Source organism: Trichomonas vaginalis, chromosome IV, assembly GCF_026262505.1.
Source record: "Trichomonas vaginalis G3 chromosome IV, whole genome shotgun sequence".
Lineage (NCBI taxonomy): Eukaryota > Parabasalia > Trichomonadida > Trichomonadidae > Trichomonas > Trichomonas vaginalis.
In genome coordinates this window covers 29208912-29228631 of record NC_067206.1, presented here as the reverse complement: position 1 = coordinate 29228631, position 19720 = coordinate 29208912, and the positions used below count along the sequence as shown (strand labels likewise).

General features: G+C 35.0%; 8 protein-coding genes and 5 pseudogenes across 13 annotated transcripts, besides 4 other annotated features; 7 read left to right on the top strand and 6 right to left on the bottom strand.

The window, feature by feature from the left end:
• Positions 1-11153: part of a mobile genetic element that runs on past the window's edge.
• Positions 191-976, top strand: TVAGG3_0189180 (uncharacterized protein; the record flags this gene model as incomplete). The annotated part of the gene is made up of 1 exon (XM_051225893.1): positions 191-976. The coding sequence occupies one exon, from the start codon at positions 191-193 to the stop codon at positions 974-976; it is 786 nt and encodes a 261-aa protein (XP_051110879.1).
• On the top strand, positions 1513-1749 carry TVAGG3_0189170 (uncharacterized protein; the record flags this gene model as incomplete). The annotated part of the gene is made up of 1 exon (XM_051225892.1): positions 1513-1749. One exon carries the CDS (start codon positions 1513-1515, stop codon positions 1747-1749), a length of 237 nt encoding a protein of 78 aa, XP_051110878.1.
• Positions 1750-2408: a terminal%2Cinverted (terminal inverted repeat of Maverick-1C transposon ID:TVAGG3_0189160).
• Positions 2304-2870, bottom strand: TVAGG3_0189150 (integrase core domain containing protein family; the record flags this gene model as incomplete). Its single annotated transcript, XM_051225891.1, has 1 exon — positions 2304-2870. One exon carries the CDS (start codon positions 2868-2870, stop codon positions 2304-2306), a length of 567 nt encoding a protein of 188 aa, XP_051110877.1.
• On the bottom strand, positions 3841-5135 carry TVAGG3_0189140 (annotated as a pseudogene). Its single transcript has one exon. A coding segment is annotated over exon 1 (1295 nt).
• Positions 6872-7486, bottom strand: TVAGG3_0189130 (uncharacterized protein; the record flags this gene model as incomplete). Its single annotated transcript, XM_051225890.1, has 1 exon — positions 6872-7486. One exon carries the CDS (start codon positions 7484-7486, stop codon positions 6872-6874), a length of 615 nt encoding a protein of 204 aa, XP_051110876.1.
• Positions 7908-8660, bottom strand: TVAGG3_0189120 (annotated as a pseudogene). Its single transcript has one exon. A coding segment is annotated over exon 1 (753 nt).
• On the top strand, positions 8758-9587 carry TVAGG3_0189110 (uncharacterized protein; the record flags this gene model as incomplete). The annotated part of the gene is made up of 1 exon (XM_001306628.2): positions 8758-9587. A coding segment is annotated over one exon (830 nt), but the record flags the coding sequence as incomplete, so codon positions are not given.
• On the top strand, positions 9916-10443 carry TVAGG3_0189100 (protein of unknown function, DUF4107 family; the record flags this gene model as incomplete). The annotated part of the gene is made up of 1 exon (XM_001306627.1): positions 9916-10443. One exon carries the CDS (start codon positions 9916-9918, stop codon positions 10441-10443), a length of 528 nt encoding a protein of 175 aa, XP_001306628.1.
• Positions 10444-11153: a terminal%2Cinverted (terminal inverted repeat of Maverick-1A transposon ID:TVAGG3_0189090).
• Positions 11154-11167: 14 nt separating this feature from the next.
• Positions 11168-12929, top strand: TVAGG3_0189080 (annotated as a pseudogene). Its single transcript has one exon. A coding segment is annotated over exon 1 (1762 nt).
• A 588-nt stretch (positions 12930-13517) lies between these two features.
• Positions 13518-17977: a mobile genetic element.
• Positions 16320-17555, top strand: TVAGG3_0189070 (annotated as a pseudogene). Its single transcript has one exon. A coding segment is annotated over exon 1 (1236 nt).
• Positions 17978-18478: 501 nt separating the features above from the next.
• Positions 18479-18801, top strand: TVAGG3_0189050 (annotated as a pseudogene). Its single transcript has one exon. A coding segment is annotated over exon 1 (323 nt).
• Positions 18802-18803: 2 nt separating this feature from the next.
• On the bottom strand, positions 18804-19037 carry TVAGG3_0189040 (serine threonine-protein phosphatase family; the record flags this gene model as incomplete). Its single annotated transcript, XM_001306625.2, has 1 exon — positions 18804-19037. The coding sequence occupies one exon, from the start codon at positions 19035-19037 to the stop codon at positions 18804-18806; it is 234 nt and encodes a 77-aa protein (XP_001306626.2).
• Positions 19038-19055: 18 nt separating this feature from the next.
• Positions 19056-19427, bottom strand: TVAGG3_0189030 (uncharacterized protein; the record flags this gene model as incomplete). Its single annotated transcript, XM_001306624.2, has 1 exon — positions 19056-19427. One exon carries the CDS (start codon positions 19425-19427, stop codon positions 19056-19058), a length of 372 nt encoding a protein of 123 aa, XP_001306625.2.
• Between the last annotated feature and the right edge of the window lie 293 nt (positions 19428-19720).

Sequence of the window (19720 nt, the reverse complement as noted above, 5' to 3'; positions counted from 1 at the left end):
AGCTATTCGATTTATTCCAGCTTTTGCAGGAAACATTCAGCTTAAAGTAAAGTTCAGTAGCGACGCCTTACAATGCACATCTATATCTGTAAATGATATCATTGCTTTCAATCCAACTCTTAAAGTTGCATTTGCTTCAGATTCAAATCCACCGACAAATAAATTTGTTCCATGGAATGAACCATTCACTATGATAACGAAGGCAGTAGAAGCTAGTGGAACAGTTACTATTACAACTGTAACCCAGCAACTATTTCGAACAAAGATGGATTTTAATGAATGTTTCATTCATCCAAAGTCATTCTCTTTAGACCCTAACATTTATACAGAACTTGTAGAACATTATACAAACGAGGCTTTATGTTTTCCTGTTAAAGTTATGGATTGGATTCCTATGGACGGTTCATTCTCAAAGAATACAGATAGTTCAAGTGCAACATTTACAGCAGCTTATACGCCTATTAATGTTAAAAGTATTTGGGCACTATTTAGAAAGAAAGACAACTATTATGTTAATTTTGAGAACCCTAAGTTTAAATATCTTCAGCTTTCCATGGGAGCTTATGGAAATATGCCTGCAGAACCTGAAAAATCATATGGACCTGTATTTTATGAAATGGTTGCGAACGCTTGCAATACAAACAATGATATGATAGGATTTAATGAAGATGTTATGAGGTCATTGGTGGATGATGGTAGTGTGGAACATAAATGGGATAGCTATGACAACACACATTTCTTATGTGGTTTTCCAACAGAAGTGGACTTTTGCTTCCAGCAAGGTCAAACATCTACTGCTCCAATAACATACAAATTGTCTGTTAAAGGACCTATTGAACTAGCAACTGAAAATGTACCAAAGCCACTTATTGGATTTATGAGGGATTGTTGCTTTGCCATTCAGGTGCGTGCTAATGGCATCCCCATAATAAGATTAGATGACTATAACTTAGCTACGGACGACAGTGAGGAATAAAGGATGAACGTTTATTTTTAAAGCTTATAAATGAGTTCTTCATCAAGCTCTCGTGAACCTTCACCATCTATGAAACAAACTTTACCAAACGATTATGGAGCACCTATTGAATATTTCTTACGAGCTGCACAATGGCAAAGAGCAGTCTCACCAAGGTTAGGTGTTCCACCAGCTCCTGTCAAAAATAGCATTTGGTCAAGTCCTTATATAAATATGGTCTCCCACTAGGTTTGCTAGCTACAGCAGGAGCAGTTATGATGTTGAAAAGAAATAAAGCAAATGTTGTAAATAATACTGAAGTAGCTGAAGTTAAACAAACTCCAACACCTTCGCCAAAACCAACGCCTTCACAAGCAAAACCTTCAATGACTCCTGAACCTATGGAAGTACAAACTCCTGTTCAAAAGTCAACTCCTAAACCGACTCCAAACATTTAACCAGAACCTACTCCTCAAATAAATCGTAAAACTCCTGCGTTTCCTTACTGAAAAAATAACGTTATTTTTATTTAATATTAAAATTTTTATTTGATTGAAATGACAAATAAAGTCACTGAAGCAATGAAACAAAAGTTTTTGGTAGAATACATTAAATCAGGAACTATTCCAGAAGGTTTTTACATTCATACTATGAAGGATGGTAGAGTTCAGTTTAGAAAGATAAAGCAACCATTAGATAGAGAAGGTATATTAAGGAAGATTAAACTTCATGAGGACAACATTGCTGAACTTAAGAAGAAGTTAGAAGAGTTGGAGAAAGGAAGAGAGTTATAAAGCAATGAATTCAACAGGGTGAAAAAAGAGGTGAAAAAACAGGTGAGATCTCACCACTTCACCTAAATTTATTTTTGTGCTATGTTTTCATACGTGTGAGGGTGGTGATATCATTAATTTTTAAGTTTATTTTTTATTTTTACTGAAAATTTTTATTTGGATGTAAATGACAGAACAAAAGCAACTCATTCGAATTCCACAGTATAACAAACATACATTTAAACATTTATTCTTCCTTCCTGAGCATAACATGTTCTTTCAAATACATCCGAGACCAGTTGACTTTTCATTGACTGTGTATAAAGATAGAAATAGTTATATCATTAAACCATACGATGACGAAGGTAAGTTATGTAAATTGTACGTTAAGAAGTTAGAGAAAGTTTATGGCTTCAAGTATGACTACAATAGGGTTAACACTGATGATGAAGATATTGAGGAAAATTTATGAGAACATTAGTGAAGTCGTTAGTGAGAACGATAGTGAGAACGTTTATTTTTTACATTAGTGAGTTCGTTAGTGAAGTGGTTGGTGGCTTTGTAAATATTTAAGGTTAAGTTAGTGTTGTCGTTTGTGTTGTAAAATATACGTTACCGGTTTCGTAAAGTGTCAAAACCGTTAAGTGGTGTACGGAGGCGCGCAGTGCCACAGTACCCAACTTAACCATATTAACTGTCAACGGTTTGTCGTCAAGAACTACACGAACTTTTGTACCAGGAATGAGTGTAAATTGTGTTGAATTTCCGATATTTTGTGTTTGGCTTCGTTTCTTTTGTATATACTTTTCTTCTTGTTGTTGTGTCATTGAATTTGGTGTATGTCCTGTTGTAGAATGTGTTGAGGAATTATATACTTCGAGAAAGTGTTTCATTGTTTCTTCGGTAAAGTCTCGCTCTTGGTTTAAATCTCTGAGCGTTCTTATGAAGCGGTTTATGATGCCGAGTATGTTATGGTTATGGTCTTCAGTAGTGTAGTGAGTTATGTTATGCTTAATGAGAAATTCTGTGATTTCATTGCTGAGGTATGCACCGTCTTGGTCTGAAGTTAATGAAGTGGGATGATGTTCTGCCACGAACGTCTGCAAAACTCTTAAAACTTCATGAGTTCCTTTATTCCTCATTGGATATGCATATGCTTTGCGAGTGTTAACATTAATGAAGATGAGGAATGGTTTATGTCCTCCTTTTCTGCTTTGAATGAGAGTGTCAAATTGGTATGCGTCAGGAGCGTGGAGTAAATTGGTAAAAAGTAGTCGTAAGGGTTTATTTTTGTTTGATGTACAACATTTTTGTCAAAGAACCTTTTCACTTCAGCTCTGTTAGTAAATCCTCAACTCTTTGCAGCTTCATTGAACTTCTTAAATGACCTCCATGGATGTTGTTCGAATACTTCTTTCAAGCTCATTTATGTAAAGTTAAAGATTTTATTCTAGGCTCAAGCGCGTTCAATGAACGCGGTACCATGCGAATACAGTCACAAATGGTGGCATATAATCTGCACCCGAGCCTGTTGGATTTGTTGTGAAAGTATGAACATGATTTCCTCCTGGTTCAGTTGGTCGAAAAATCTTTTTTGCTGAATTGTTATAAGATGGAGATAAAACGTCATTGCCAGCTTCATACTCTGAGTTGTATAATGGGTGGTCTCTTAATGAGTGGCTATGGCCACCAGAAAAGTTTGTCGTTCCTGTATGAGTGTGTGGGGGTAAGTTTGCTTCTTTAATTTTCTTCGAACCTCATGTTTGCTTTGAATATCTAGCACAGTATAAGAATTTATCTACAATCTGCTTCCACGTACCAAAACCTAAAACTGTTGCTGGATTTGTTGAATTCATTGACGTATAAATAGAACCAACAGGATATATGGTTTGAAGTATTTCAGTCTTTAATGTTTGAAACTCTGTTTTGTCAGCTTTCTTATCTAACATTGCTGGTAGTTCATATGCTTCAAAGTTTCTGGCATGACCTTCAATGTTCATACATCTGTTATCTAAATTGTTTAGTGTATCTTTTACGCTTGTACTCGGATTCTCTAAAGGTGCACTTGAACCCAAATCATAGTTCAATATTATGTCGTCTGCTCTAACAGTAGTGAAGGATTTATGTGTATGGTTCTTGTCAGCTTTACTATTTAATGTAGCTTGAAGTTCATTTATATCGGAGATATTGTGTTTATGAGATTTCAAAACTTTGTTCGTTGCGTCAAGTTCATCTTTGTCAGCTTTACTTTTAATAGCATCTTCAAAAGTTATTTTTGCCTTAACTCTCAATGTAAATCTTGGTTCAACTAATACACCGTTAACAAAGAAACTAGAGGCATAAATTTCATCGTTATAACCAAATGCTTCTGGTGCTTTACCTGTGTCATACTGTACAGTACAACGTATGTCATAACCTTTTAGCACGAATGAATTTATATCTTCTTTCATTAACATCTTCAGTGCTTATTTGTTCATCCTGTGTTAAATATCCATGGTAGTCCGTTATAATCTGTTCGTCTGAACTTATATAATGAACATGGTTTTTATCTGCTTTTTCGGCTAATTTCTCTTCTATCTCATTTATTTCAAGTTCATGCCTACCACCACCTCCCGAAGAAGTATTTTTCTTCAGCTCTTGAAGAACGTCCACTTCGCCATCTTTGGTGTCAATAATGAGACTTTGAGTTAAAACCTTTCCTGTCTTAATGGATGTTTGTAAAACTTCTTCTTCACCGTGTTCGGGGTCATGGTCGTCATCATATCTTGTGAAATCAGAGATGTTGTCATACATTAAGCATATCTGTCTCAAAAGTTCTGCTATTTGAAACTGGAACGAAAGATATACAGAACTTTCATCATCTCCTAAAGTCAAGTCTGCTTTCTTAAGTATTTCTTGAATGTATGCAATGAGAACAGAGTACCTTGGAAAATATTCGAACAATATTTCATTAGCTGTTGGTTTTGGTGGTTCTTCTGGAGTTTCTGTTGTTTCAGTTCCTTCTGTAGGTTCTGTTGGAGTTTCTGCATCTCTTGACTTCAATGCTCTTGCTCTCAAAGACCTAAATGTTAGAGCACCAGGTTTTACAAAGGACTTTATAAATGCTTTAATAGTTCCTGGTAAGTTATTGTTAGCATTAAGCAAGTTCCTTATGCTTCCATCATGTACGTCCATAGCACTATGTAAAAAATCTATACTTTTCTTGTAGTCAGCAATAGACTGACTGTGATTTTTTTAAAAGATTTGTCAATACCTTTAAGCCAATCTTCATGCATGTCTGATACTGAGCCAAGAATATCATTTGCTTCCTTTAGTGTATTTTGTGCTTCTCGTAAAGTATCCAATCCCGTACGTGCATTGTTTGCTATACGTCTTACAGTATCTATTTGACTCCTTGTTTCTTGCATCCAACCAGATAAAGTTTTAATAGTATCCGAACCATTTGAAATGAAGTTCAAAGCATTTTTAACGTCATCTAAAACTTCTTCACCAAGTACTGCCCATATCTTTCCGATTTGGTATTGAAGAACTCCATATGAAGCAGCTGTTAAACCAGTATTTATAAGGTTCCATATCCATGATTTAGCAGTTTTTTCCATCCTTTCCATCTTCACCATCCAAACCGTTTTCGCCTTGAGGTCCTTGTATTCCTTGTATTCCTTGTGGTCCAGTGTCACCCTTCTCTCCTTTCAGTTCATCTTTATGTTCGTTATAATATTCTAATGTCATAAGGTGTACATCATTACTGCTACCAGCAACGCCGAGAATTTGTTTCTCATTCATGACTAAATTCTTTAGGCATTTAATGTTGTCGTCAAATCGAAAGCTCTTTAACAATTCAATGAGAACATTTAATACTTTCACTAATGAGGCATCTACTGTAGAATTTATATATTGCACCGTTCCATCATTTATGATGGGAACCTTGCTTGTTGTAATGAATGGGTCATAAGTGTTAAAAGTATCGAAATCAATGACTTTTTTAGTTTTTCCATCGTCAATGACTAAATCATTGCATTCAATGGTTAAAGTTGAGTTTTCGTTTACTAGTTCATGTGCTCTTCTTGCTTCATTTGTTTCATACGCATATGCAGCAATAGTCATATTTTAATGAGAATAAAATGTTGTTCTATTTACAAAGTACAGACCCGAATGAATACGGAATAGTAAAACTACAAACAAACTTAGGTCTTCAGAATGAAGCGCTTGCTTTCAGAGTTGTTGACTTCAATACTATCGCAACTTTTGTCATAACAGATGAAACAGATTTCATAGAGATTGAAATAGATGACAAAAGAAGTGTTATAACATTTCCTAACAGAGCTGGGTATATAGAATAGATAAAATTGCTGGAGTCATAAATACTCTCATAAATGAAGAAACTATTGACAACATAGATGTCGAACTCTCTTCTGAGGGAACATTGAAGTTCAGCAGCGAGAAAGAGTTTAAGATACCAAGAATGAGTCATAGAGTACAACTTCTTTTGGGTGCATACCATATGACATTTCCTTTGAAAAGTGTTGACAAAACGATTGAGATGAAATCTGTTCCATACGTATGTTATGGCAACTGTTTGTACATTGAGTCAAAAATAGCTAATGTCACAGGTATTTCAGGAGTTAATAGTAAAGGTTCAGTAGAATATAAGTCTTTCTGTTATGCAGTCAATTCAATGTTCATTCCAAATGTTCCTGTCATAGCAACTCATTTAGGTAAATGGGTTCGCATGTGTCCTCATAATTTGAAAGACATGCAATTCAGACTTGTTGACTTTCAAGGAGAGCCTGTAGAACTGAAGGCACCAGTGCGAATGACTGTTGAAGTTGACTTTTTAGAAAATATTAAATGCAACAGCTTACAAGAGAACTCAGAGCTAAAAATATAAAGTATGAATGTTATGTATTAGGTCATGAACTTTGGTTGTTGCTGTTTGATGAAACAAATGAGTTAGTTATGTCAGTCAAGAGAACAGAAAAATATTGTGTTAGTGAAAACTGCACCAAGTCAATAAGATTAGGTTTGCATTATGAAGATGAGTTCAATAGTGTTGAAGAAGTTTTGGATAGATATTACAAATTGCTAACTTGAAATTTTTTTTGACTGACGGCGCAAAGCGCCAAGACCGAAGGTCCTGACTGCTTTAATTTACTAAAACATATTTCAAACAAAGCTTATAGTAAGTAGATAGTTTTGTATACTCGTTCGAATATTTATACTTAAACTCAACTCCTGTAGTTCCTGGTGTTTCAATGATGCGGATGTTACCTATTTTCATGAATAGTGGAGTTTGACCACAGCATTCGATTTCAGGGTCGAGATAGTCAATGACACATTGTTTCCCTGTTATTCGTGATATAACATTTTCTAAATCCTCCTTTGTTAGAATTATTTGGTTCTTGCTTATAAGATTTACCAAAAGCTTCTTATCGTCTTTGAGTAAAATTGTTTGGTATAACTGAAGAAGGTAATGGTCTACGTTATCTGAAGGATTTGTTTGAACATTTGTGTAAGGGTTGTCGTTGGCTTCTCTTGAAAGAACTTGGTCCAGTGGTGGATACTCTAACTTAACATCTGATGTAGCGTTAGCGTTTGAAGCTGTGTTTAAATTCACCGACTTAAGTTCTGGTTCTTTTTCTTTCAAACATTCTGAACTATAGTTCTTTATGACAATATTGTTTGTCGTTCGTGAGTCAACATTTGATGTTGGTTCAATTGGAACATTAACAGCACCAGCTAAGATGGATTTGATTCTCATTTCATATAGAATAAAAACCTTTTATATGTATGAAATGACAATATACTCGACAAGGGTTTGAATGTAAAGCTAACGAATGAAAATATTGTTGAATTCACTGAGACAGGAGCTGTGTATAAAGATGTAGAACTACTGAACAAAAGAGCTAAGGAAGAAGCAGGAACATGAACAAAGGGTGGAAGCCTATAAAAATTTATGTCAATGATGGCTCAGGAGGTTCAAACATAAAGTATGCAGAAAGTTATAGAGTTTATGCTCTCAAAGGTGAAAAGCCTTCATTTAAGAACAGCTATTCTAACGCATATCCTCAAAAGCTAACGGATGGGGAAGTGGATGATATGAATGACAGCAAAAATATTAACAGAAATGTCGACAGAGATGCATGGAATTTGTTTACCATCAGTCAATTGAAGGTTAAGCTTTAAAACAATGTTGGTTGTTCCCATGGAATATTTTTGACTTTAATGGTATTAGTCATGATATGAATCTCAAGGTATGAACGAGGAGAGATGAGAGACTTATATGCTTCCCAAATTTCTTTAAAAGGTAATGTTATACCTGACTGTTTCCAAATGAGTTCAATATCATAACGTGAGAAACCTTGAAAGATAACGAAGTCAGTTATGAGACGTTTTATGTTTAAAGCTAAAAACCTCCATGTTTGCATAAGTATTGCTACAGTTAAGTGGTAATGTCTGACTTTAGTAATGATGTTAGCTAATGGTGAGTCTGGTTTGACACTAAACCTTTACCAGCGAAATCGTCACAAACTAATAAAGTGTTTGATGGATATTTTTTGAAGGGGTATTTTGAAAGTTTTGACAGAATGTAGTTTGTAAGTCGTTTCATATCGTAAACTCCTGAGTATTGACGTAAGTGGTGTTTGTCAATAATTCTTTCCATCTCCTCAGAAGTCTTTTGCATTCCTGACTGTATGAACTCACGATGGCATAATATTTCTCTTACGTCGAATGTAACGTTGAAGAAATTCAATGAGCTCACTGTCTGGAACTTTAACGACAGAGGCTTGAACTTTTGACATAAATGTTTTCGCTGTTGAGTCCATAGAGTCTGAAGTTGCTGATATAATGATTTGGTCATAATATGAGTCATTTCCTAAACGTTCTGTTATGAGTATATGACGAATGAGGTTAAATGTCTTACCTGAACCCATCTTTCCACAATAGAAATACACACCATTTGAACAGAATTCATAATCTTTGCTGAAAGGAAGAATGAGAGAACTGTTGAGCTTTTCACTGCTTTCATTCATGTCTTCATCTACGTCATGTATTAAATGCTTCATTTTATCTCCATTAAAAATGCAAGTCAGAAATATTCAGAACATAGCACCGAGTCTAACTGACAAGAGTATAAATATATACTATGAACATGTTATGATGAAACCAACCAAAATTCAAGAAAGTCAGTATACTTATGAATATCTAAGACACTGGGTAGAGTATGTAGGAGGTGAGAAAGCTATTGAAATAAGACAGGTTCGAAGTATTCCAGCAGGAAGAACAATATTATTGAAGAACTTTAATGTTTTGAGATATAATGATGAAACAAAGAAGCAAGATAGTTTCCCTGTTGCTGTGTATGTGAACTTAGATACAGGAGATGACATGAAAGTTTTTAATACAAAGCTTCAAACGGTAGTGAGAGAACAACTGACTGCGGAAGGACATCCATTACCTTCAGAAGTTACCATAGCATATAATTTTGAAACAAACTCAATAGATTTTAAAGTCATCTCTGCAAAGAAGTCAGGTTTTACATTTAATGAAGCAGATGTATATTCGAATGAAAACTTCAAAGCTATTGCATGGTTAGATAATGACGATTGCTTTAAGAAAATATTTAAATACAGTGACTCAAAGATGTCAATAGATGACCTTCGTGGAATGTTACCATCGACGTTTACAGTAGAAGGTTCAGCAGGATTGCTTACAAGATTGTCAATTGGTGGTATTTGGTCTCGTGAGAACATTGTTATAAAATCCAGTATGAGTGAATTTGCTGAAGAATCTATATTATGTCTTTCAAACTACATGTATTCGCCGCCGAAGCATTATAGTATAACAAACTTTGTCAGTAAGTTTAACATAAGACTTGTTGAACCTTCTTCAATGAAAAATGTTGTGCTATCCAAAGACGGAAAGGATGGACTCATTATTGAGATGATTTTAATAGCATATTAAATGAGCTTGTTCTTGAAGGTTATTCATGATGAAATAACTGTTGTAGAAGATGTTAGCAATTGTTCAGACATTTTGAAGCGAATAGATGAGATAAGAAAGAAGTTAGATAGACCGCAAAGCGGTGAGGGCGAAGCCCGTGAGAACGCTTATGTTTCATTGACTTTCTCCAGTAACGAGAACTTTTATGAGATAATATTGAAGAGAGATGATTTTAATATGGTGTAAATGGTAGCTTGGGCAGCTTTAGGCGCAATGGGAACAAAAGCATTAGCATTTGGAGCAAAAGCACTTGGAGCTTATGACGCAGTAAATAAAATGAGTGGAGGAAGGGTTTCGAAGACATTAGATGCAAATAAAGGGAAGATTGGAGGCTGGGTTGCAAAGAAGTTAAGATTAAATAAAATAGGGCTCATAAATAAAGCATCCAATTTGGTTGCGACTGAGTCAGAAAATGCTTTAGGAAAGGACGATGAGTTTGCAAAACACGCAAAAGACTTTAATGACCAGATGAAAGGTGAAACAATGCATTTAAATAGAGTCGATGGAACTAAAGAAAATGTTTCTTCTCCACCAGTAGTTCTTCCGTATGGGCCTTATGGAATGTATGGAAACCCTTATGAACGACCATTTGACCCATTGACTGGTGGAAGTAACTGGTATCATTACGGCCGAAGAAGAAAGACAGTCAAGTTGGAGACAGACGTGAAGAAAGCAACTAAAAAGAAACCAAGGAAGAGAGTTATAAAGCAATGAATTCAACAGGGTGAAAAAAGAGGTGAAAAAAGAGGTGAGATCTCACCACTTCACCTAAATCTATTTTTGTGCTATGTTTTCATACGTGTGAGGGTGGTGATATCATTAATTTTTAAGTTTATTTTTTATTTTATTTTTTATTTTATTTTTATATAAATGACGAAAACTATTGAGATAACAAACTACAACGGTCATGAGTTCAAGAATTTGTTCTTTGTTCCTCGTGAAAATACATTCTATCAGATACGAGGGAGAAAGGGTAAAGTTAGTTTGAGCGTTTACGACAACAAACATAATGGGAGATATATAAAAGCAATAGATACAAACGGTAAGCGTGTTTCATTAGCTTTGTCAAAACTTACATACATTTATTTTGACAGTGATTTTGACTCTGACGATTGGAGTGACAGCAGCGATACTGAAGAATATGAACTATTGTGTGAAGCACAGCAATGGGAAGCGCTGCAATACTTTTGTAAATGAGAACATTAGTGGGAACGTTAGTGAGAACGTTTATTTTTTCATTAGTGAAGTCGTTAGCGAAAATGTTAGTGAGGTGAAGTGATTGGCGGCTTTGTAAATATTTAAGGTTAAGTTAGTGTTGTCGTTTGTGTTGTAAAATATACGTTAGTGGTTTTGTAAAGTGTCAAACTGTTATCTTGGGTAAGGTGGAACGCAGTGCCGCCGTACCCAAGATAGGGATACTAACTACCTATTTAGCTTTATGGTTCAGCATCAAATCGGATATAATCTCAAACCTGGAAAATACAAGCTCGCAAAGGGATATGATTTAATAGCATATCATCCAAATGACATGAATGAATTTACTCCGAGATATTTGATGTCAGAGCTAAATGATAATTCAACTCTCTTCATGAAACGCGTAAAAAATAGAGACGGAACGAAAGAAGAAAGGTTTATGAGTTCGGATGACTTAGATAGGGAACTTGTTAAAAACGGTCTCGGAATATATGAAATGCCAGCAGATGAGGTACAAGAAACTCAACAGGAAGAAGTTCAGATACAACCAGACATGGAAGAAATAGTTCAGCAACAACAGCTAGAAGAGCCTGAAGGAAACGAACAAGTCCCTCCTTTGGAAACTAACTTCACAGAACTAGATGAAGATTTGGAACAGCCGAAAAATCTTGACCCTCAACAAGAGTATGAGGTGAATATGGAATCTTTCCAAGAGTCTAAGAAAAATTCGGCTGACATAGTAGAACAATATCGAAAAATGTTCACCGACATACAAAAGACTCCAACATCAGATGAAAATATTCAGCATAGAATGGAAGTACTGAAAGAAAATGGACGCAAATACAATAATCCTTTTTACTTACGACCATATAACGTTCAATCTTTGGCTGAACTCGGTGAAAATAAAAGGTTAAATTTCAACAAAACATATAGAAATGAAACATTGTTTAAAGTTCATTCAGAACCTAACCAATATGGAAACAAACCTACTTTTGTTTCTGCAGACTATGGAACTACAATGAGATGGGGTCATAAAGCTAATCCGGATAGGTGGTTCATAAACTTACAACCTCAATTCCAAGAAGTTGTAGACGCAATGGAAGTGAATGGTGAACCAGATATAACGGGTATTTTCAGCGCGGCTTTAATGCCATTGAAAGATATGAAAGATGCAGATATTTTGGACCAGTATGAAATGAACATGGCTGATGGAAATATAACACCTGACGTTCTAGAACATTTATCTCAAAGAACTACACAGAACCATAGAGATGGTATATTTGGTGAAGAGTTTAGAAAAAAGTTAGGGAGAGAGAAGGAAGAGAACCTATTGTACATGACCTTGCAAACGAAAGTTTGCAAAATGTCATAAAAACTTACTTTGCAGACAATGAAATGAGAAGGGATGAATATTTAAGAAAACTCAAATGGACAGTACCAAATGAAATGTTAGTATTGAAAAACATGTTCCATGACAAAATAAAACCAACTACAGAAATAAATGACGCAAGACTGAAACGTTGGGTAAAAGCTTTCCCATTCACAAAAGATATTATTGGTTACATGGAAAGAAAACCAGAATGGCTACAAAAACATATATTTGGAAACGAGCTTATTCCATATGGACAAGCTCTGTTTGAAGAGCTTGAACCGGAAACTCAGGAAAGAGTCATGCAAACAATACGCGAAGACTCAAATACAAACTATGACAAACTCTTTCTAGGATATAGGTTACCTGAGATGGGCGACCAGAGCCCAAAGGCAAAAAGGACATGGGAAATTTACAACATACTAGGTGAACATGAGGCAAAGATGCAACAACTTGAAGCAGAGGGCAAGTTACCAAAAGCGACACCAAAGAGAAGAGAAGAGTAGAACAAAGTGAAAGTAGTGAAGAAGTAACTTCATCTAGTGAAAGTAGTGGCAATGAAGGAAAAAGAAGAGTTAAAAACTCAGTCAGGAAGAAAGTAAAGCTTGGTCCGAGTGGGTTCTATTATGACATATAAATCCAACTATTCTATATTTTTACCCATATGAAAATGTACGCCGCTCAGAATATATAACGCCAACAGTTTTGGATGCCATGAACGGAAATGTTTCCGAATGGTATAACGAATGCGACAATGCCATTAGAAGGTCAGAAATAGTTCCTGGAACTTACGAATATACAACTGCTGTTTCTTATGGAAACGTAGGTGAGTTTGGAGAAGGTTCTTCAACAACAGTAGATATTGCTTGCGACAGGTTTCACATTATTTCTATTGACAACTCATTCTTATACGTGGAACAAGACATTGAAATAAAACCTTCTGCCAAGTTGTCTGACAAGAAAGGTTGCAATGGAATTTTCTATGTCGGATACCAATATGCTCCAGAAGTTTTCATGGGATATAAGATATATTCTAACTCTGACTTAGTTCAAACAGTAACATGGGCAAACTATGAATGGTTCGCTTTGAGAAACTCAGTACAACCACAAGCTAGAGAACAAACAGACCAGTATGCCACCATTGAGAAAATAAGAAGACTTGACCCTAACGTTCCAGGAGTTTATGTTAACCTTTCTGGACAATGCAGCAGCAGTAACCAAAGTAAAACTGAAACTTAGAGTTCCTTTGTCATCTTTCCTCATCTTCAGGTTTTTAAGATACTTGCCAAACTGGGCAGGAAAAATTTCTATCGAACTTACTCCAAGCAAAAATAACTTAGTCATTGCACCAACACAAGACCCATTCACTATTACAGATACAGCTGGTGGAGCTGCCAGCATACCATTTGGAAAATGGTGCAAAGAGAAAGTTGACTTAGACTTTGGTTTCTCAAACCTCAACACTGAAGTAAACTACTACTTCTCAGGAACAGCAGACAACAATACTGTTTGGGACCCAGTTAAGTTCACATGCGAAAAATTTGAATGCAAGAGAATAGAAAGCAGACTTGCAGTCTATATGTTGGACCCAGATATTTCAAATGCTTTAGCTGCCAAATATATTGCAGTTCCACTTATGTTCCCTATACACCAAATATCTGTCAAAGACTTTGCAAGTGAAGTTGGAAACCAAAATCCAGGAGCCGCAGGTGCAAGAACAGATATTGCTTTAACAACTGCAATGAAACATGCAGATACTATGTTTGTACTGTTCAGACGAACTATAAATGACTATTCTTGTTTCTACAACCCTGGTATTAAATATCATATAACATAGATGGCAAATATTATCCAAGAGAAGAATATTCTACAATTGAGGATATGAGGTCATACAACTTGACATTAGATGCTATGAACTTTAACAACAACTTCACAACAACTATTAACCTGAAATGCAAAGTTCTATTATGCCATAATGTGAAAGTATGGACTCATACAGGAGGTCAAAAAACTCAATATACAAATGGAGACCGTTCAAACTTTTGGCTTGGCATTCCATTTGCTGACTCAGAAGACTTTATGGGTGGTATTTCAACTGTTGGTACAGTTCAAATACAATATACTGGTGACAGAGACGGTCCAGATGAATTGAGACCAAAGAAGTTTACAAAACAATAGCACTTTTCACGGAAGATGCTCTTTTGAAGATTCGTTCGATGAAACCTGCTGGGGCTCCTCAAGATTGGCATAACGACAGCTTCCATCGAGCAGATTTTGGCAGCAGGTCAGTAAGTTGTTCTTGAACTGACTTCTCTCCGTCAAATATTGACAGTACGCCAGTTTTGACATAATATTGTATTATAACTTTCCTTTAGTAATATCGGTCAGTTTTGAAGTTATATTTTTGTCTGCTTCAAGAACTTTCACCATTTCAGTTATACCAACTTTCTTTGCTTTATGAAAATATTTAGGTTCAGCAAAGACTGCTATTCTATAACATTTTCCATTGTTTGTGTAAAGAACTATTCTGTCAATATATTTGTATTGTTTGTGAGTATAACTTTGTTCTGCTTCAATTCAATAAGATATCCGAATACGTCCATCTTTTTATTCTAAGTAAAATGTCATTTCCGAAAAATAGAAGCATAAGTGTTTCAAAAGGTTTAATGGCGGTGGCAGATGTGAAGTTAAATTCACCAACTCAAACAAACAGTCAAAGTGTTGTTGTCAATGTCAAAGACAGAGATGTTGAAGTGGGGAAACCATACGAAGACGAAGATGGTATAACAATTGTTCCTGTAAAAGAACCAACATATCCTGAAGTTAGCAGAGACTTAAGTTCTGTTGCAGATATTCGAAACGACTACCAACAACTGAAAGACAAACTTCAAATCAGGAGAAGATTGTCAAGCTTTAAGTATAATGTTAAACTTGGTCGAACACAACCCTGTAAAAGTGAACTCATATGTCATTGCACCTCATGAAGTTTTGAAAGAACTATTGAAACTTTTGACAGAGGCAGACGATATAAACATCAAAGAAATAGAACCCGACATTAGTTGCTGTGGTGTTTCATATAATGCCATTGACAAGATATACGTTATGAAAGGAGGTGAAACGTTGAACTTAAAATATAGTTTCCCAGACGTTATAAAAATATTTGACGACCACAACATTTCATTAAAATTTATTTGCTAAGTAAATGGCAGAAGACATAATGGTTTATACTATTACGACTAAAACCCCTGAGTCATATAATTCTATAACAACAAACTTACAAAGTCCTCAAGGACGATATTGTAAACTAACCTTAAACACAATGACGACTAAAGCCTGTTTTGCTCTTTTGACACCCAGAAGACTTTATTGTTGTGAATGGTAAAAATACTCCTTTGAAGATACTTACTCAGATATACCACCAACAGGTTTTGTTGACTTATTTAATACTTTAAGTACGGGTGTAACATGTGCTGCAACTAGAGCAGGTTTCATTATGTTTGGATGTCCGACTGAGTTTACTATAAACGATATGAGCTATAATACAAAACTTATTTCTGGTTTTTACTACAACAGTTTCCTATAACAGGAAAAGGTGTCATACAAGGTTTGTCTATTCCATTGACATTAAGCACACCAATCTTATATATTGTTTCAAACTTAGGTTCAAAGTGTTATTCGAATGTTCGACAGAAACTATTATGAACCAAAAGATACTTATGCGTATAAACAATACTTTCTCTGCTGGTTTGCCTATTGTTCATTCGAATGCAGAATTTTCAACCTTAGTGAACTCAAACACTTTGGCAAGTATAACGTTGACATTAGTTTGACGCAAACTTTGTTCCTGTAAAACTTTTATGTCCTATGTATTTGTCAATGCGGCAGAAAGTTTCGAATTGGAAGATGCAACTGGTGAAAGTATTGTATTACAAGAACAACTTCAACAACAAATAGCTCAAGAACAACAAATGCAACAAATGGAACAACAAAGTCAAGAATAAAAAATAATATTTTTTATTCTTATAAAATGTACAGAATAGATGTTTCAGATTTTATGACTTCCAAGCATTCAGAAATATGTGTCCATTTAGAGACTATAACAAAGCAGTCGAGAATTTGAAACGTTTAGTCATTTATGTCGACTCTGCCCCAGAATGTTATGTTATGAAAGAATGGGATGTAGTCTTTAACAAACCAAGAGCGACAATAGTTTCAGAACAAGAATGTAAACAGAAACTTAAGAAAATAAAAGTCGTACAAGTTGGCATGAAGATGTTAGATGCTTGGGATATCTTATTGTCAAAACTTGAAGATTTTTCAGTTCGTGGTATAAAGTTTTATACACCTTCTCCAAACTTCTATTCTATCTTCACTGGATATAAATATGAACAAGTAGAATGGAAAGAAAATATTATAGAAGCTTGGTTAGACCATGTCAAAGAAATTATATGCAATGGAAACGAAAAAGTTTATGAGTATATCTTATGTTGGTTTGCAAACATCTTACAACATCCAAGTGCTAAAAATGAAACTGCTCTCATTATAATTGGAAAACAAGGAACAGGTAAGAACACATTCTTTACAGATATCTTATGCAAACTGTTTAGAAGGTTATTCGAACCCTAATATGACAAACTTAGAAAACATCTGTGGCAAGTTTAACTCCTCAATAGAGAATATGAAACTTATAGTTTGCAATGAACTTCAAAGTATAGATACAACAAAAGTTTTGAACTCAGATGCTTTGAAGAGTCTTATAACAGACAAAGTTGGAGTTGTTGAAAGAAAGTATAAAGACCAAAGAGTTTGTGAAAATGTTGCAAACTTCATTATGGTTTCAAACAATGCTGTTCCGATGAAGTTAGAAAGTTCTGACAGAAGATATGTAGTTGTCAGAACGTCAGATTCTCATATGCAAGATACAGAATATTTTGACGACTTAGCAGAAACTTTGACATCTGACTTTTACAACCACTTGTTCTCATATTTCATGACATTAGATATTTCTAACTTCAATCCAAGACAAATTCCACATACCGAAGAGAGACAAACATTGTTAGAAGCAAACAAGAGTGTATATGAACTGTTCGTAGATGAAACTGACTTTGTGTCATTAGATGAAAGGTCTTTATATGATGATTATAAACAATATTGTCAAGAATATGGTTATATGGCAGCTTCTAAACGTACATTCTTGGCAAATGTCAAAAGTCTTTTAGATGTTCAGAATGGTGTATATACAAAGAAAATTTTTTCTGAGTAAATTTTAAAAAAATATTTTTTATCCGATAGAAAAAGATGGCAAAATTCATCTCAGTAAATAAGTACATGTCAGGACTTAAAGAAGAACTAGGCCCATTCACATATTTGAATGTTTACTTCTACCATTTTGAAAAGTCTTCATTCAGCAAAGTTTGGAACATCGAACCAGTTAAGTTTGCTATTGTGACTAAAAATGGTGCGAAATTTGAAGACTTAGACATAGAAGGTTTGTTAACAGTCATAGAAAGTTTTGACAGAAGGTTCTCAAACCTTAAAGAAGGCAAAGCATACAAACTTGTTATACCTTATGAACCAAAGAAGACAGACGACTATGAATATTATGAGTCTAAAGTTGTAGAAGTTCAAGGTAAATTGGGTAAAAAGCTATTAGAGTCTAAGCCAGTGTTTACTCCTAAAAAGAAAATTCTAGAGTTGTTACAACTAAACCATTAGATGAACTTTTTACTAATGTCGGTCAACAGTTTGAGACAGATACCGTAAAGCATGAAGGCTATCGTTTTGACTACCCATTAAGATGGTTAAGAGACCCATCTGTCACAAAAGCTATTGGCTTTCGAAGAATAAAGTTTGTGTCTGTAGAAGATAAAAGTTTTCCATTTATTGTAAGGTCTCATATAGATTATACATCTGAAGGGCAACGAAAAATGTGGGAAGAAATTGAGCTAATACACAAGTTGACCTCTCATCTTCTCTACAGACTGCATTAAAAATATAGAAGATAAAATAAATTCATGTTATGCAAAATATGCTGATGAATATGCGAATACCGATAGCAACTTTATGTGAGAATTGTATATGACAAACAAAATTCACAAGTGTCATTTCAAATCTACGAAGACAATCCAAATAAAGACGAACAAATATATAGAATTCACTGCAATGTCATGGTATTATTTGCAAAGAATGTTAAATCAGAAAGTTGAACCTCCTTTAGCAAATATCTACAGTCGATATGCAAGAGATGAACCATATTTATTTAAAGATGTTTTCGACCCAGATGCTATTATTGTTCATGCTTCATTTTCTGGCGCCCAAAACTCTTTCTTATGCTTGGCAAATGACTTTTACGAAAAACCTACAAAGTTATACGAACCACCAAGTGGAAGTATTTCAGACTTTCAAGTATGGTTTACTACAGATGGAAGAAAAAGAATAATTCCATTATACCATGCGTTTTACTTAGAACTTAGTTTCATATACAACACTATCGAACGGTAAAAATATAATTTTAATATACCGGTTGTGGTTGCCAACTTGACTGTGGTGCAGGTTCAGGCTGTTGTATAACAGGAGCTTGTTCTTCTGGTTCAGGGTCTTTAGGTATAATACCAACAAACTGACCTACTCTTTTACCAATATTTTTGACACCGTTCCATACTCCTCTTCTGACAGATTTTATTCCATTCCATATACCTCTTCCAACATTTCGAAAGAAGTTTCCTATCTTACTGAAGAAACCCATTTTACTATATGTAAAAATCTAATGTCCGCCTAGTCTCTTACGTTTCCTGTTGAGTTCCATAGCATTCTTTAACTGGAGCTCATACATTCTGTTTCTCCTCTGGTAGAAAACATATTCTGGGTCAACTCCTGTGTTCGCGTCATCTGCATAAAGTTGTTTATATCCCTCTTCAGGGTTTGTATAAAACTCTTTCCATCTCATATTTGCATACCATGGTGGCAAACCTAACGCAGCGTCATTTGACATGGCAGTTTGCATTTGAACATCTGTTGGCACTTGACCATAGTTTGCCAATGCAGTTTGTATTCTGACTTCATTTGGAATATTTTCAGGGTTATGTGCTCCAAGCTGTGCAACATTTGGTTGACCTTGCGCATCTACTCCTTGCATTTTAATATTAGATAAAAATATCTCTTACGAGTACATATGCTGAACATTTGCAGGCATTGGTTCATCTTCATATTCTCTGTACTTTTCTGCCACGTCAAATAAATAAATGACACAATGGAAAAAACCTAAAACAAGTAGTCCTATTTCAAACCACATTTACTTACTAATAAAATTTCTTTATTGTGACACTTTCTCCGGTTTATAGGACCTCTCTCATATTCTATCTTGTCATATATAAACTCATAGTCATGTATGTCCTCTAACCATCTCATAACGGTTTCCAAACCACTTTT